Raw genomic sequence first — 19,080 nt, 5'->3', positions numbered from 1 at the left:
AAGTAGGCACCCTCCTGTGTCTGGGATTCCTCAGAAGGCTGAAAGTATGCTATGAATACATCTCTAAGTTAAGTACCATGGGGTAAAAGTGGGCACAGAGACCCCTCTCTTCAACTATTTTTCTGTGTGAAAGCTATACTTCAATGTAATGTTTTTTTATTCCTTCATTATAGTTAGCAATTCCACTCATAAATATATGAAATTCAAAGACACTAAAGCATCTTCCTTTCCATATAAAGCAGAGAGAAATCCTACTGATGGACACTGTTTTAGGAAAAGAAATGTGTGCACTGCCCACTGCTGATAGGATTCTGAAGCACAGAATGTTCAGTCTGGAACTAAGAATACAGTCTCAGCACAGAGGGAGGACAGCATGTCTGTGACCACTTCTCCATTTGAACTCTGCCACCCAGATCCCCCTCTTCAGGATTAAGGTCCAGTATGCTCCCTCCTACTGGCAGAATTGGCAGTTTAAGGCTCTCAACTGTAAGTTATCCTGGAGTTAGCCTCAGCCTACCCTCTCACTAAAAGAGAGACACCTTGCCCATGATCCCACCCTTTGTGAGTAGGCAGGGAGCAACAGCCTACTTCCAATAACGGACCAAAGAGGGAGTACACACTGTACCTCCATTAGGGATGATTCTGAGTAGCCACACCAGCTAAAAGGCTCTCTTGTGGACCAGAAGAAATTTCTGTCACAAAGAGCACTGCAACTCAACTTCTCGCTCTGCCCAATCCTGCTTCCTTTACTGCCACCCCCGCCCCCTGCAGCTGTTCCCAAAAAGCACTTCCCAGTGAAATTCCTGTATGCAAGTGCACTCTCAGACTCTTTCCAAGGTAACCAGAACTATGACAAAACAAAAATCACAAAGAACATGGCTGAGGTCACTTGGAAAATATTAGTGTCTTAATTCTATAGTTTTAGTCGATATTAGAATAGCCAATAATACATCAAAATTAGAGTTGCCTTATTTTTTAAATTTACCTTACCTTTTGATACCAAATCAAAACCACAATGAGATTATCACCTCACACCTGTTAGAATGGCTATTATAAAAAAGAGGGATCCCTGGGTGGCGCAGCGGTTTGGCGCCTGCCTTTGGCCCAGGGCGCGATCCTGGAGACCCAGGATCGAATCCCACATCGGGCTCCCGGTGCATGGAGCCTGCTTCTCCCTCTGCCTGTGTCTCTGCCTCTCTCTCTCTCTCTCTCTGTGACTATCATAAATAAATTAAAAAAATATATATATAAAAAAGACAAGCAATAACAAGTGTTGATGAAGAGGTGGAGAAAAGAGAACACTGGTACACCATTAGAATGTAAACTAGTGCAGCCACTATGGAAAACAGTATGGAGGTTCCTCAAAAAGTTAAAAATAGAACTATCTTGTTATCTAGTAATTCCACTTCAGGTGGAATTTATCTGAAGGAAATAAAAATACTAACCTGAAAAGGTATCTGCACCTACCCCCTGCCATGTTCATTGCAGCAGTACTCATAATAGTCAAGACATAGAAGCAACCTAAGTGTCCATGGATAGGTGAATAGATAAAGGATGGAATATTACTCAGCCATTTAAAAAAATAAATAAATACTGTTATTTGTGACACCACTGAATGGACCCTGAGTTCATTTACTAAGTGAAACAAATCAGAGAGAGAAAGACAAATATCATAGGATCTCACTTATACGTGAGATTTAAAAAACAACAAAAAGACTCCAATTCACAGATACAGAAAACAGGCTGGTAGTTGCCAGAGGCAGGGGTAGAGTAGTGGGCAAAATGGGTAAAGGTAGTCAAAAGGTATAAACCTCCAGCTACAAAATAAGTCCTGGGGATGTAATGTGCAGCATGCTGAGTGTAGTAATACTACTAATATATTGTGCTTCTGAACACTGCTAGTAGAGCATAAAAGTTCTCATCACAAGAAAACAAATTTATAACTATGTGGTAGTAGATGTTAACCAGATTTACTATAGTGATCATTTTGCAACATATATAAATATCAAATCACTATGGTATACACCTGAAACTAATATAATGTTATATGTCAATTATATCTCAATTTAAAAAAACAAGAAATTTTTAAAAAGGTATTTACTAATAATGCTATTCTGCTGGGTACTCAAAAGATACCATTATGGTCAAGTGAGAGTTATCCTAGCAATGTAAGGATGATTCAACACTGGAAAAAAAATCTATCGCTGAAATTCACCACATTAATAAGCTTAGATAGAAAAATCATATGATCATCCAATGCTAAGGAAAATTATTTTGTCAGGGTGAACATATGTTTATGAACAAGGTTCCTAGAAAACAAGAAATAGAAAGGAACTTCTTAGCAGTTATATGCCAGTCATTTATTGAATAGAGAGAGTTTAAATACCTTCCTTTTGATATCGTGAATAGAACAATGGTGCCACTATCATCATGCCTGTTAAATACAGGGAAAAGTTCTAGAGAGCTATTAGGACAGAAGTAAACAAGTATAGCAAATTGGTTATTACACGGCAGCTCTGGTGGCTCAGCAGTTTAGCGCCACCTTCGGCCCAGGGCGTGATCCTGGAGACCCGGGATCAAGTCCCGCATCGGGCTCCCTGCATGGAGCCTGCTTCTCTCTCTGCCTGTGTCTCTGCCTCTGTGTGTGTGTGTCTCTCATGAATAAATAAATAATAATCTTTTAAAAAATTGGTTATTATAATAAAGGTAATTACTGTTTTGAAAAGGCCGTGATCCTCCACCTGTAAGTGATATCATGAAAAGGCAGTGATTGGAAAAGACAAGAATTTGAATTTTGAACTTGAGTTACATTTTTGACCCATCTACTCATAAAGCTATGTGGGCTCTCCGAGCTTTGATTTCTTTTCTTTTCTAGGCGTTTACTAAATGACATATAAATGCATCATCTGAGCTAGAATACACATAGCCAACATGCTAAGTATACAACCAGCAAAAATAGAGCGAAGAGCAGTTCCAGGGAGACTTCCTGACAAAAGGCTTTGGCCTCCAGCTATGATTCTTGCTTCATTTATCAGGCAGTGCCTCTGTGACAATCTGTTTTTCCAGTGGTTTATTTTTTTAATTGTGAAATATATACACACAATGTGTATACATCACATAAAATATTCAAAGAACAATAAACATCCACCTCTCAACCACCCAGCTTAGGAAAGTGCACGCATAGAAAGTCCCTGGCTCTTCATCTAAACTCAGGGATGAGAATATTGATCTCCAGAGCCCTTAGCACCCAACAAGTGATCAGTAGAGAATAAATGGACAGAAATATTATCCTAGAGATACTTATTAAACTACATACAACTTAGACATTTATAAGTCTTTTTTTCTTAATTTTTATTTATTTATGATCGTCACACAGAGAGAGAGAGAGAGAGAGGCAGAGACATAGGCAGAGGGAGAAGCAGGCTCCATGCACCGGGAGCCCGACGTGGGATTCGATCCCGGGTCTCCAGGATCACGCCCTGGGCCAAAGGCAGGCGCCAAACCGCTGCGCCACCCAGGGATCCCAACAATTATAAGTCTTTAAAGTCAAATTAAGAAACAATCCTGTGAAGCCACATCCTATAAATCAAATGTATTGTTTAAGATATAGTCCATTACAAGAAACTAAAGGTTCTCTTTTCTATAAAGAGAACTGTATATACTTATTTATACCTGAGTCTGTGGAGTTCAGCTCCTGATTCTTCAGGCCCTCATGGACAGTCCTGGAGGATGGTATTCTGGGTCAAGATAACACAACAAAATAGTGAGATAATCCTCAAGGTCAGTAAAATGTGAAGGTTAGTTTCCTTCAAATCTAAGAAGAAAGCAAATGTGGCAGATTGCAAACTGTGTAACAGAAGGTGCTTCGCTGATCATACTTTTTTTTAAACAATTGTTTTTAAAACTATGTACATGGTTTAATGAGCCAACAGACAGTCTGTAGACAGCGCTGTAATACTTCATATTCAAATCAACTTACTTTCATTCATGTGAGCAACAAATTATAGAATTCCTTCTGGGACTCTCAAACCATAAGTAAGGTTTTCATCTTTTTCAATAGTCCAAGAACAAAAATATCTCTTATAAGGGTCTGTTTTCTTCTTCTATTGGTTTCAAAATTAAAGACATATCATGTTTTAAAAATCAGAGAATTATTCTCTATGCAGCAATAAATGCAATAGGATAATTTTTAGAACACTAAAATAGGCTTTTTTTTAGAACACTTTCTGACTAAAACTTTGAATCCATTTTGACAATAAAGTCAAGGAGAAATCCAAGACCACATTTTTGGCATTGCTATCTCACTTTTCTACCTGGGACTGAATTTTGTGGCCTCTCTTTCTACTTCTGCTGTCAGTTTTATTACACAACCTGAGAAGCAGCCATAACTTACACAGAATTTGCTATAGACTGAATTGTGTCACCTTAAAATTCATTCATTGAACTCTACCATGACTACATCTGGAGACAGAGCTCTTATGAGGTAAATAAAGGTATGGCTCTGATCTAGGAGTGTTGGCTCTCCCTTCCAGCTGGTCCCACCACGTGAGGATGCAGAAGCTGACAGTCTGCAGGAAGAGAGCCCGGCCAGAAACCAAATTGGGCTGGTACTTTGATCTCAGACTTCCCAGCCTGTAGAACTGGGAGAAAATAAATTTCTGTTGTTTGAGCCACCCAGTCAGTGGTATTTTGTTACGGCAGCTTGTGCAAACTAGTACAGAATTGAAAACCCAGTGTTTAGAAACACACATGTACATGTATTTATAAGGCACCACTAATTAACTGCTTCTCAAAAGCTATGTATGAAGGTATGCTACAAAGGGTTTCCGAATGGAACACAAAGGCACCCCTTTGAGTGCACCTTTTCTTTTAGAGCTGCTGTCTTTCACCTCAAGTTTTTTTCACTATAAAAAATCATATAATCTAATTTAAAGTTTTGCTCTTCCTTAATAAATAATAGCGCAGAAATTCTATTTCCTCTCTTATTCAAATGTTTTCAGGCTCTCAAAGCCAAAGAAAACTCAATTAGGGGAACATCTTAAGAAGGCATTTTATACTTTCTATATAACGCCATTTCAGAAAATACATATGCTATAAGGAAAAGTATGTAACCTATCAAAAGCTGAATTAAAGAATTATGCTTCCACCTGAGAAGATAACATATGAGATATACTCTCTGAAATACTAATTTTTTTTCCCTAGATATTCTAACTTTCAAATGTCAACTGTTCAAACATACTAGTATATTACTTACTGTTTTTCTGGTTGAACCACTGCAATTTTCCTCTGTTTGTGTACTGAAAGAAGAAAATAAAACTACAAATGTTAAGAAAAATAAAAGAAAAGCTATATAGGTACTAAGATAATATTAGCATATTTAAAACCTAGGCATGTATATATTTAACTAGTAAGTATTAGGAATTAAGTGCTGATATGTCTGAATATCTAGACTGAGGGACATTTTCCGGGTAGGAGGAGTCTTTACACAATGATCAAAAATAATTTCAAGGCTCTTATCTCTGTCAATTCCTATGAATATTTTCTAAGCAGGAAAAGATATTCAAAAGAAAAACTGATTCTGGCAAGGATGCTAGGACCATTCAATGGGGCAGGTACAGCCTTTTCAACAAATAGTACTGGGGAAAACAGACTACTCACATTAAATTAAGTTGGACTCTTACCTTATACCACATACAAAAATTAACTCCAAATAGATCAAAGGCCTAAATATAGAGGTGCCTGGGTGGCTCAGTAGGTTAAGCGTCTAACTCTTACTTTTGGCTCAGGTCATGATCTCAGGGTCATGAGATAAAGCCCTATGTTGAGCTTTGTGCTAGGTGAGAAGCTTGCTTAAGATTCTTTCTATCCCTCTCCTTTGCCCCTCCCCTACTCTTTCTAAGGAAAAAAAAAAAAAGAGTTTTAAAAAAGAAGATCTAAAGGGGTACCTGGGTGGCCCAGTCAGTTAAGTGTTTGCCTTCAGCTCAGGTCATGATCCCAGAGTCCTGGGACTGAGACCCATAGTAGGCTCCCTGCTCAGTGGGGAGCCTACTTCTCCCTCTCCCTCTGCTCCTCCCCCTTGCCTCTCTCCCTCATGCTCTCTTCTCATTCTTGCTCTTTCAAATAAATAAAATCTTTAAAAAGAAAGAGACCTAAACATAAAGGTTAAAACTATAAAACTCGGGATCCCTGGGTGGCGCAGCGGTTTGGCGCCTGCCTTTGGCCCAGGGCTGATCCTGGAGACCCAGGATCGAATCCCATGTCAGGCTCCCGGTGCATGGAGCCTGCTTCTCCCTCTGCCTGTGTCTCTGCCTCTCTCTCTCTCTCTCTCTCTCTCTGTGTGACTATCATAAATAAATAAAAATAAAATAAAATAAAATAAATAAATAAAAAAAAATAAAACTATAAAACTCTTAGAAGACAATATAAGGAAAAATCTTCATGACATCAGATTTAACAACCATTTCTTAGTTAGGACACCAAAAGCAAAGGCAACAAAAGAAAAAATAAATTGGACTACATCAAGATTTAAAACTTCTCTGGGGATCCCTGGGTGGCACAGCGGTTTAGCGCCTGCCTTTGGCCTGGGGCACGATCCTGGAGACCCGGGATCGAATCCCACATCAGGCTCCCGGTGCATGGAGCCTGCTTCTCCCTCTGCCTGTATCTCTGCCTCTCTCTCTCTCTCTCTCTCTCTGTGTGACTATCATAAATAAATAAAAATTAAAAAAAATAAATAAATAAATAAAATAAAACTTCTCTGCATCAAAGGACACTATCAAGAAAGAGAAAAGGCAACCCAAAGAATGGGAGGAAATATTTGGAAATCATATATCTGATAAGGAAGGGATTAATATCTAGAATATATAACAAAATCCTTCAATTCAACAATAAAATTAAAAAGTACCCAATTAAAGAAATGTGCAAAACACTTGAATAAACATTTCTCTAAAGAAAATATACCAACATCCACTAGGCATATGAAAAGGTGCTCAACATAGCTAATGATTAGGAAAATGCAAATCAGGATCATAGTAAGAGACCACCCTATGCCCACCAGTATGGTTATTATAAAAAAGAAACAAACAAAAAACCTCCCAACAAACAACAAACCCAAAAAAACAAACAAACCAACAAAAAAACAAGTGTTGGGGAGAATGTAAAGAAAATGGAATCCTCATACACTGCTGGTGGGAATGTAAGATGGTGCAACTACTGTGGAAAATGGTTTAACAGTTCCTCAATGTATTCAACATAGAGTTATACTCGAGGAATGAAAACATAAGTCCACATAAAAACCTGCAGACAATGTTCACAGCAGCATTATTCATAACGGAATAATATATAAGCATTAAGGAACGGAAACAACCCAAATGTTCATCAACTGATATGCGGATAAGGAAAATATGGCCTATCACTACAATGTGATAGCACTAAAAATATACAGGAACAAAGTACTGATATACACCAGCACATGGATGAACTGTGAAAACATTACAGTCACAAAAGACCACATATTGCATGATTCCATAGGAGATGTCAAGAACAGGCAAATCTACATAGTAGGAAAAAAGTAGAGAAGTAGTTGTCTGGGGCTGGAGAAGGTGAAGAGGCGACTGCCAAGGGGTACAGGGTTTCTTTTTGAGACAATGCAAATGTTTTCAAATGCAGTTTGGTGATATTTGCACAACTCCTAGAACATACTAAAAACAACTGAATTATAAGATCAAATTTTATGTTATATGATATTTCAGTAAAGCTGTTTTAAAAAGGGAGAGTAGAGTGGGATGACACTTCTAAGGTTAGGTTACAACAACCCTCTGGCTTCCACCTTCTTCAACCTCTCCTAATCTCTTCCTGGCTGACTCTGATGGAAGCCAACTGCCATGTTGGGGGCTCCCTATAAAGAGGCCCACATGGCAAGAAACTGAGGGAAGCCTCCCACCAACAGCCAGCAAGAAACTGAGGCCCCCCGACCAAAAGCCACAAGGGAATGAATCTTGTAAACCATCATGAGTACACATGGTGGCAGATCTCCCGTCTCGGGCCTTAAGATGGCTAAGTCTGGCTGACACCTTGCCTGCAGGCTCCTGAGGGCTCAGATCTAGAGCACCCAGATTCCTGACCCACAGAAATTATTAATATAAGCCACACTTGAGGCAGTAAGTGATTTGCTATGTAGGAACAATCAGAACACCACTTTGTTTTTCTCTGAAATGTCCAGATTCATCCTAATTGGTAGTAACCACTCAACAGATTATTTAAGGATCAGCCCCTTGGCCCAGAAACAGACAGCTACCTCGTGCTCGGCGAGGGGCACTGAGGGGATGGCCATTGGTTTCACACCAGCCCAAAGGAAATATATCCATGGATTCCACACTCACAATACATTCAGGTATGGGCTTCTTTGAACCTGTTTAGATTTAAAAAAAGTTTTAGACAGTTAAACAGCCTTCTTCACAGACTCCTTCTGAGACAGTATTCTATAATGCAGACACAAAATCTCTTGAGCAAGTTCCTTTCACATGTAAGTCATATTTTTTCATATATGGCAAACATCAAGGAAATAAAAGTAAACTATTCCCTATGCATACCTGTACATAAACGAAAATGGGGGCACCTGGGTGGCTCAGTCAGGTAAGCATTTGACTCTTGGTTTTAGCTCAGGTCATGATCTCAGAGTTGTGGGGTCAGGCTCCAGGCTCAGCGGGGAATCTGCTTAAGAGATTGTCTCTCTACCTCCCCCCTTCCCTCTACCCTTCTTCCTTCATCATGCTCTTTCTCTCTCAAATAAATAAATAAAATCTTAAAAAAAAAAAAAAAGGAAAATGGGTAGTAGGTATACAGGGTGATCCCTAGTTACAGAACTGCAAATAAACAACTGGAACTTCCAGTAGTATTATTTAGATGGCTGACAAATATAGTCAATTTCATGAACTAACTAGAAAACAAAAGGCAACAGTGACAGTTCTTCTCAATGAGATATTAGTTCTGGTATTTGGGAACAAGCCAGAAGGTAGACCAGTGAATTTAACTCAGGATGTGATGTTGCTCAGCAGGGATTGTGTAAAATATGGTCCTTGACATCTGAATTAAATGCCAATTCTACAAACTGGAAAGAGTAGGTACCTAGTCTGTTTGGTAGCCAAATAAAAAAGAAACCCAGGCCGTATTCAGTAACTGCAGTGCTGAGTGCTCACAAAATGCTTTCTATCCATAAATCTGTCCAATCATTGAACATTATTTTTATTACATCTTTTCTATTTTACATACATTTTGGTTCTATTGGTTGGGGGGGGCAAACAAAATATTCTCTCTTAAATGAACCATGTGTTAATGTTCTTGCTCATACATTCTGGTCACATTAAAATATATGCCATTTGACTTATACTTGCCCTTCAGAAAACAGGAGACTGCAGTAAAGGCTTTTTATTTACATTCATTTCCTAAAATTTGAAAGTCAAGGACAGGAAGATAAATTTTTAGCTAAGAATCTTGCATTACAAATTACAAGTGTCTTAGCAAGACCCCTATTTAGCTATTTGATGAAGTCTAACAAGCCACATCATAGGGATAAGCAGACAGGATAGAGCAGCGGCCACAGGAAGGCTTCTTAGGGGTACAGCACTTACCCTCCAGCTGGAGCCACAGGTAGGAGCCTCTCACTGCAGTAATAGTGGCAACACACACTTCTTCAGGGAGAAGAGGGTTCACTGCTTCAAGCTTCATATTCTCCTTAAATTCATGCTCAGAAATGGACTGGAAAATGAATCAAATCCAAACTCATACTCAGTATTAACTCATGTGCTCATCTGAAAGACCTATTCTAAGTAATATTTAACCCTAGAGTAACACTTTAAAGCTACAAATTTATTTTGCTTTGTTTTCTTTCTTAATGAAGCAAAGTCAAATGTCTGTCTCTCTTGGTATTATAAGCAGTTTATGAGGTCAGGTACACTTGCATTATGCTACCTGTGTGACCCTGCTCAAGTTGTATAACCTCTTTTGCCTTAGTTTACTTCATCTGCAGATGACCTTGAGAACACTGACTTTACTGGGTTACTTTGAGTTTTCATAAAATAAAGTACCTAAGGTTCTGTGCCCTGAACCAACTGGCTCTCACCCACTGTTGGTTTGTTCTCTTCCCATAAAGGGCTCCATCACACAATTAGCTGTCTGGTTCCTAGTTCTATGTATAAAAAAGGCAGTCAGGATAAATAATGCTTATGAACAAGAGAAAATACACATTGAAAAATTTGCAACTTCTGAGTCAAAATGGAGAATTGAACTATATTTGATTATTCTCTCTTCTTTCTGATAGCACCCTAAAACTGAGTGCTTTGTTTTTTTTAACATAAAAAAAGAACGAAAAGATTTGTTGAAAACATTTAAGAAGCATTTAGGTCATACCACTGGCTCCTCTACTCCACACCCCAGGGCAACTATCCCATCCCTTTCCTACAAAAGATTTATCCTCCAGAAAGGTAAGACAGAAGAAGATCCCTGGGCAGGACGACACAGGAACTGCTGAGGGCATACACACAATGCCCCAAACAGCATGCACCTGGAATGCTGAGAGGTCTGTCCAGTCCTTGCCTCTACCCTCCAAGCAGACTGGAAATATGTGGTCATATGACAAGCCCAGGAAGAAACATGGGAACATATGGATTGCCAGACACATTCCACCCTAAAAAGAAATTCAAGATGCACAAGCCCCCCGCCCCCCCCAGCCTCAGAGCTTCCAATCGGCTTCATCTTTTAGTCTCTCCATTCTTAAATATGAGCAAACCACCGAGCATCACTAGACATCTAAAAACATGAAAGCTAGGGACCAAAGTAGACAAAACAAACAGAGTGGAGAAGACTTTATGCAAGAAGAAAATTTCCCAGAAGGCATGGGTAATTAACATCCCCTGAGTTAAAGAAACACTATCACATCTTCAAAACAAGAGTAGTATGTTATTTAAAGTAAATACTCAGAGAACAGAAACAGTTCTGGAAAATTAAAAAATGTGGTATTAAAAACTCTAAAGAAGAACTGAAAGATAAAGTGCATGTTATGTATACAGGCATACAAGAGTATGTGTTAACTCTATGTTAACACTCAAGAGAACACCAGTTAACAATCCACATACAAAGGAAAAGCCTTACCAAAGGATTAGCAAATGAATACATATTAACACATCTTAAGTTAAAATAGACTGGTTCATCCAAAGAGGATTCCCTTATTTAGATGATGACTTTCAATTAACCCAGTAATACACTGAGTCAGGAAAGGGAACTTCTGCAGCATATATTATTAGTGTCTCCCCACCCCTCAAATAAACTCTAAGTTTCATAAAGGTATGTGGGGGGGGATGGGAATCATAGATTTCCTGATGTGATTGCCTTTGCGGAAACAGACAGAAGCTACTGGAAGATATGGGAAGAACTAGCAATAGAAACAAGAAAATTAAGCTATGAAGGGATGCCTGTGTGGCTCAGTCGGTTGAGCGCCTGACTCTTGATTTTGGCTCAGGTCATGATCTCGAGGTCATGAGATGGAGCCCCACATCGGGCTCCATGCTCAATGGGGAATCTGCTTGAGGATCCTCACTTTTTCCTTCCTGTGCCCTTCCCCTATTCGCGTTCTCTCTCTCAAATAAATAAATCTTAAAAAAAAAGAAAAAGAAAATGAAGTCATGAAAAACATGGTAATTATTATTAACTTGAGGACAAATAAAAAAAATCATAAAATAATGCAGTGTTCAGCTGTGAATAGTATCTGAATGCATATCATAGTGTGAATATTCAATTCATTTTAACCCAAAATTGCAATAGGCCTCTTATAGAAAGAAGAGGTGGGTTAGACAGAGAAAGGTATGTAAAATAGCTAAGTGCTCATTTACCATAACATACAACCAATAGACATCTCTAAAATTAATGACTCAAAAAAAAATAAATAAATAAAAAATAAAATAAAATAAAATAAAATTAATGACTCAAAAGATCGCAGCATACTATTTTGAAAATGATTTAAGTATAAACAATATCAAAACAACAGTGAGAACAAGAGGATTGAGTACTCCTGGAAAGGGAGACCACCGAAAGGGATAGGGCAGGGAATTGTTGTTTTATGTTTTAAGCTTTCTACTGCTATTTGGCATTGTAAACCAAATGCATATAATATTTTCACAGAAGTATTTTTAATTAAGTTTTTTTTTTAATTAAGTTTAATGATTTTTTCCACCTAGTATTTAAGCATTTTTTCATATTTTTAAACAACCAAATATAATAATGCAAACAAAAAATTAACATGATTTCAACTAAGTAAAAAAATTGATAAAACTTTAAAAACCAATTAAATTAACAAATTAACTTCCATAGTAAATGAATTTTTTCCTTGGACCATTTTATTATATCCAACAAGATGCTTATTTGGTTTGAGTGAGAGGGCTGAGTAATAACCATATGAGGACAGGAGGCATAGCAGTCCCTGGTAGCCCCAGAGCATGGTGATGAGGGGACCAGGGGTTCTCACCGGAGGGAAGCACCTCTGGGGAGCAGCTTCAGCACCACACTGTTTGAGGTAGTCGGCCCAATCAAAGTCCTGGCCCGGGTAGCCTAGGTAAGGACATAAGAACAATAATTCACACCACACATGCCTGCCCAGCTTTTCCATTCTGCAAGGTGTCCACCCACAACTTCTCATTTGCTAATTTGAGGACTTTGTTGATTTTAGGGAGGAGGAAAAACAACCTATAAAACAAAAGCATTTTTCATGTTATAAAACAGAGCAACTCTGCTCAAATCATAGCAATATACTAAAATTCTTTGAATAAAATTTTTAAACTTTCAAGTTTCAAATTACGCATTTATTTTCAACAGTATTTTATATGATTCGCTGCTGGCAGTTTACCGAAAGAATTTAAGACGCTTATGACTAGATTTGATTTGTAGTAATAAATCCAGTCTTACTATCCATTCTATTCCAAGTTAGGCTCTAAAGGAAGAGACAGCAAATAATCTTTTTCCTCTCATGAAGCTATGCCCTTACACATCTTAGCCACACCTGACACAATGCTCTCAGTGCTGTTTTCAGATTCATGTTCTACAGGATCACAATACTCTTATAACCTCAATCATGAATTCATCTCAGAAAACAGAGTTGGGCTTAACTGCCTGCTTAAGTCCACCATAGTCCCTGGTAGAGGCCTCTGAGACCTGACGCCCTGGCTCCACTGTCTGCCTGGAGGCCCCACTGCCCCACCGTTTCTGAGCAGCTCTCCCCTGCATTGAACTAAGCACCTCACAGACACACAGCAGGCTACCACACTATACCACCCAACAGCCAAACCGCCCCTGCGGTCCCTCCTCTCCCCAGCTCAGACTGGCACCATGCTCCCCAGCCACCTCCACCTCTCTACCTCACAGTAAATTAGCTGCCATTTTCAGTTACATAGTCCACTACTCTCCTCCTCTTTACTGAGACAGATGTATTGTCTATAACAATGCAGAAAACTCCAATATCTTTAATAAATTGTTTTTCCTTTTCACGGAAAGGGAGCAGGCAAGATAAGCATTTGGAATGTCCAGAGCCTTCTAGCAAAGCAAGAACTTCCTCCTGTAGGTGTGCACCCTCCCCACCCCGCCACCACCAGGCAGGTGTGCTTACTCTGTTCCCTGATGGAGAACCTGGGAGGCTCCATTACTGTTTTCCCCTACTTGTTCCTTGAAAGACTGTGCTACTCACTTTTCCCCCGGTGACAAACAAGCCCAATGTCTAGCTCATAGCAAACATTCCGTAGATGTTTGTTGGATGAATGAAGGCTGAATAAACAGCAAAAGGTTCTGAGTTTTTGACTCTTGTTAACACAGCAGAGTACTTCTAGCCCAGTGTTCCAGCATTCACCATTTAGAAAGTGAAGCTGTGTTCACCAAAAGCCAAAATAAAAGATATAGACTGCCAATCAAATAATCTGATTGCTGATATAAAACATTTGACATGTCTAGACAGTCTAAATTTAAAAATATTAAAATTTATTAAAAATTTCAGTCAAGCTCAATTAATGTCATATTTAAGGACCAAAGATTATATTTTGCAGGAGCACCTGGGTGGCTAAGTCAGTTAAGCATCTGACTCTTGATTTCGGCTCAGGTTATGATCTCAGAGTCATGAGATCAAACCCCAGGTTGGGCTTCGCACTGAGCATGGAGCCAACTAGAGATTCTTTCTCTCCCTCTGCCCCGTCCCCGCACCCTCAGCCCCTGCTCATACACTCTCTCTCAATAAATCTTAAAAAAAAAGAGAAAAAAAAGGTTATATTTTGCAAAGTCTCAAACACCAGGAAAATGAGTTGTTGCTTTCCTACCTAAAGCTTCTCTGAGTCCTGCTCTTAATCATAAACCTTCTTCCCAAGTCTGACAAGCCTCACTCCAAGGGGATGCTCAGAAACCTAAAAATCAGTCATCTGCCTCCTACCACCCAGCTCTGGTACGGAGGTCTTTTCCCATATGCCAGCTCCTGACATTCCCTGTGTACTTTACCTTCACTTCTCTGTACCCTCACGACAGACACAGGAGAGAGCAAACTAGGAACCTGCATGAAAGCTCAGGCTGTTATGAAGATATATTTGTCAAGGTAAGAGGACAGAACATACTTAATCTTTAATAGTTTTTTAGCTTAATTTGTAATTTGCAAATATGTAAACAATGGAATCAAGGCCTTCATTTATACTTGTCTTGGGACCCAAAAATGTTAAGGACAGGCTGGGGCACAAGGAGAGACAGACAGACAAAAGATCCAGGTGATGCCATCTGATAAATCCTCTTCTTTTTTCTTTTTCTTTCTTTCCTTTCTTTCTTTCTTTTAAGATTTATTTATTTTAGATAGAGAGTGAGTGAACACAAGCAGGAGGGGCAGAGAGAGAGAGAACGTCAAGCAGACTCTACACTGAACACAGAGCCTGATGTGGGGATCGATCTCACAATCCTGAGATCACAACCTGAGCCAAAACTAAGAGTTGGACGCTTAATCAACTGAGCCACCCAGGTGCCCCGATAAATCCCATTTCTTAAAAAGAAGACCCTGAGGAACAATTCAGAACAGAACAACTACCTACCAGGAGGGGGGCTGATGTGTAAACCATTCTTTAGACTCCACTGCACAGGGAAAATACCAGGACTGTCGGCATGACACACAAAACATCGTCGTGCATGATTCTCTGGTCGCAAATCATCCATTTCTACCAGAAAGTACTTCTCATCAAAAACCTGCACATACAATTGGACAACAGAGACAAATGGTTTTACATGCATGTATACACACACTTATGTGTCTGTCATTTCCCTGACATAGACAAACATGTTACAAAACTTCATAGCTACAGTGAGTATGAATAATAACACTAAGTACTGGGCAGCCCCAATGGCGCAGAGGTTTGGCGCCGCCTGCAGCCTGGGTGTGATCCTGGAGGCCCAGGATCGAGTCCCATGTCAGGCTCCCTACATGGACCCTGCTTCTCCCTCTCCCTCTGCCTGTGTCTCTGCCCCTCTCTCTCTCTCTCTCTCTCTCTCTCTCTGTGTCTATGAATAAATAAAATCTTTAAAAAAAATAAAAATAAAAAAAATAACAGTAGTACTCAATAAATGTTACCTATGCATCAGGCATTGCTTTAAATGCTTTTCAAGCATTAACTTGAAAATGCAATGCAGTAAGGTAGGTACCATTCTCAACTCCACTTTGCAGATAAGGAAACTGATTTAAAAAGAGGATAAACAAATTGCCCCATTTTACTCAGCAAGAAAGAAGCGGAACGTACGTTCAAATATAAGTATTTGGGCTCCAAATAAAATTTAGTTTAGGCTGAGTGAGGAGTTCACCACATTTGCATATTAGATTTTTGGATCCTAGCCTAGTTTCAAATACCAATAAGGTTTTATTAACCTGCTCTGGCTCTTTCCCTCCCCATGGCCCTTCAGACTCCAGAAAGGGCCTTCTGACCCCACTGCAGGTTCAGAATTCCTCCCTTAGAATAATCTTCTCCTAAGGCAAAACAAATTTAAATCTCAACAGGTCAGAAAATTCAGGATCCAAGTGACCACTCCCCTAGCCACACTTGTCTTCTGGCTCTACTCGGTAAGTGGGCCTCTGCTCTAGTCCTAACTGATCTCTTCTCTTGTGCCTCAGTACCAGTAACAGAGTCCCTAAGGCCTGACAACCTGCCCAGCTCCTGTGGTTACTCTCAGAATGAGCCTTACTTTTGTCAGCCTTCCAAAAGACTGGAGTCTGAGTGTGGACTCCATGCTGGAGAAATCCTAGACAGATCTCATGATACAGACCATCTGCCTCCCACCCCAACACATCCCCTCACCCACTGAGCCCTGAACCTTATAGACACTGTCACCTGCGCCCATATTTCTCAGACACTGCAGCCTGCCTGCTGGGTATATCCTCTCTCTAGCTGTATACAGTGAGACCTGCCCCAAAGACCAGGCCCCACACCTCTGGCATCCAAGCTTTGGTTGGCTGGGGTGACCAGGCGAATGGGCCACAGAAAACTGGACAGTATAAATACAAAATGTGCACAGAAGTCATTCTAGCCTCACAGCTTAGGAGAAACATGGCTTGCATTAGCAGAGCCTGAAGACCAAAAAACTCAAACCACTTTTCTAAACCAGTCACCCTGACAGGAATTCTTAGCAGAAGAGCTGCCCCCATGTTACCTTAACAACTGTAGCAGGAGAGATCCCAAAAGGAGACCAGGGGTCCACAGCTTCTAACTTCATATTTACAAAGAATGAGTGAGTGCTAATCACTTGTTTGTCCTGAAATGCAAACACCAAGAGGGAATAAAAAGATAGTATTTTCACATTAATTTTATACTCATATATAGCTGAATACTACTCTTAATTAATTAAAATAGAACTGTCCAGTTTCTGATAAATAATTTAATCCTATATTTTCTTTCCTGGAAAAAATTATTCAGAAACAAAAACATAGGAAGTACTCCTACTCTCTATATTTGGCACACAAAAGCCATCTGGAGGAAAAACAAGTTTATTTTATAACGAGTTAGGGCTATGGAGTTAAGAGTGGAAAAGAAAAGACTCAAATGCTGTAAGAAAATGTTGGGAGAAGACCTAGGCTACTTTTTAGAAGAAAAACAGGACACTCATCACTCCAGCCTTCCAACCTCTTTCCTCCTTCAGACATCCCAGCACTCTCACTGACCCTGGGGATTACTGTGCACCCTGCCACCCCCAGCTGCCTTACTCTGCTGTGAGAAGGGAAGAACCGATCCATCACATTTGGTTTTTACCTTAAATAAGTAGGATGGCAATGGCTCTTCCTCCTCCTCTTTCACTTTGGCCAAGATCTCTTGCCACTCAGCTTCAGTTTTCAGATGCCGGATGGCTTTTGTAAAACAAGACAGGATATTTTATTTTATTTTAATTAATTAATTAATTTATTTATTAATTTATTTACTTTTAAGACAGGATATTTTAAATGAGGAAAATTTACACACTTTATAACTGTTCTGAAGACATCCAACACAAACAAAAAAGTCACTTTCCATGGAGAAAAGAAAGGGCTCCAGCCCACTTACACCATCTTCATTCACAGAGCCTGTACCTTAACTTCAGTAGTTTGCCCCTCTGTTCAGAGCCTGGGTATTAGGCCTGGTGAAAAAACCCGCAGCAATGGGGCGTCTGGGTGGCTCAGTCGGTAAAGGGTCTGCCTCTGGCTCAGGTCATGATCTCAGAGTCCTGGGACTGAGCCCCACATGGGGCTTCCTGCTCACTGGGAAGTCTGCTTCTAACCCTCTCCCTTTGCAGCTCCCCCTGCTCGTGCTCTCTCTTTTGCAGATAAATAAAATCTTTCTAAAAAAAATTTTTTTTAAACCTGTAGCAAGATCATAAGGACTGCTGTAGGCCACAAAATCATATAACACCCAAACAAAGGCACATAAGTGCAAATTGCTTTAAACAGTAACTCCAGTTTTGAGATCATTGTTATTTCTTCCAATCAACAGTTCACTTTGAACTAAGACCTATCCTATTCCTACACCTATCTAAATACTACCTAGAGAATTTTTCTTCAACTTTGGTAAGGATTCAGTATGAGTTGAGGCAGGAGTCCATAAGGTACATCAATATGTGTGGCAAATTGCTAAATTAGCAAACCAAAAGAAACATCTCTATTATGCTTTTGTAATATGCAGAATAATACATTTTTCAGTCTCATCAACATTAATAAAAGCATAATATAACAATAATGTAAAGTTAAAAGAAAAATGTTAGATTACTCTTCACCTAATGGGGGCTGCAGTTCATATCCATGCTGAGCAGCCCAACCAACGTGATGAAGAAACGGATCCAAGTAATACAACCAAAGCTCAAAACTGTCAGAACTTGCAAGTCCTTCATAACGCAGCTTCAGCCTTCCCCCAATGTTTTCTACTACAGTAACAATCCAAGTGCTTAACGAGTCACGGAAAGCTTGACATTCTAGCCTGGAGCCTGGAGCAATGAGATCTAAAGGATTCCTCCCATTGCGGAGCTGTGGGTACAAGAGGTGAAATGATTACAAGAAGTTCAGATGGCATTTTAAAAAGTCAAGTTATAAAGGATCTCAAATGAGCCTTTATATTTCTACCCACTCAAAGCCATGACACTGAAAGGCCTAATCTCATACAAGTCTCCATAATATTATTTCTAGATGATATGAAAATGTTTATCTTAAAGAAAATTCTACTTATAATGCAATGAAACTATTCTAACAGACCTCTGTCTCTAAAATTATGTTGTATAGTTTAATCTAGTAAAAACTTTTAAATTATCATTACTTAGTCTGATTATGAAAGCAAATATGATCACCATTAAATGAAAAATAACAACAAAAGTCAAAATCACCTCTAAGAAAGAACCACAAAAAATACTTTCACACCCACTCTAGACCGGATTTCCTACACACAAGTCAACACATCTACCTATATCTGTCTCACATTTTTTGAAAAACGGGAGCATTGTATACTCTTTTTCAATTTGTGTTTATCACTTAATACATCACAGCTATCTTTCTATTATAGCACATATAAATCT

The 19,080-nt window shown here is 39.4% G+C and overlaps 1 protein-coding gene across 1 annotated transcript in view; it reads right to left on the bottom strand.

Moving 5' to 3' along the window:
• SFMBT1 (Scm like with four mbt domains 1) overlaps positions 1–19,080 on the bottom strand; it is a 120,161-nt gene that overhangs the window by 9,736 nt on the left and 91,345 nt on the right. Inside the window, 9 exon segments of the mRNA XM_038566172.1 lie at positions 3,673–3,737; positions 5,255–5,297; positions 8,297–8,410; positions 9,630–9,756; positions 12,518–12,600; positions 15,099–15,249; positions 16,702–16,803; positions 17,298–17,392; positions 18,292–18,538. Coding sequence (XP_038422100.1) covers positions 3,673–3,737; positions 5,255–5,297; positions 8,297–8,410; positions 9,630–9,756; positions 12,518–12,600; positions 15,099–15,249; positions 16,702–16,803; positions 17,298–17,392; positions 18,292–18,538 — 1,027 coding nt within the window.

Source organism: Canis lupus, chromosome 20 (assembly GCF_011100685.1).
Source record: "Canis lupus familiaris isolate Mischka breed German Shepherd chromosome 20, alternate assembly UU_Cfam_GSD_1.0, whole genome shotgun sequence".
Taxonomy (NCBI): Eukaryota; Metazoa; Chordata; class Mammalia; order Carnivora; family Canidae; genus Canis; species Canis lupus.
The sequence above is the reverse complement of the archived record's forward strand: the minus strand, read 5'-3'. Positions and strand labels throughout refer to the sequence as shown.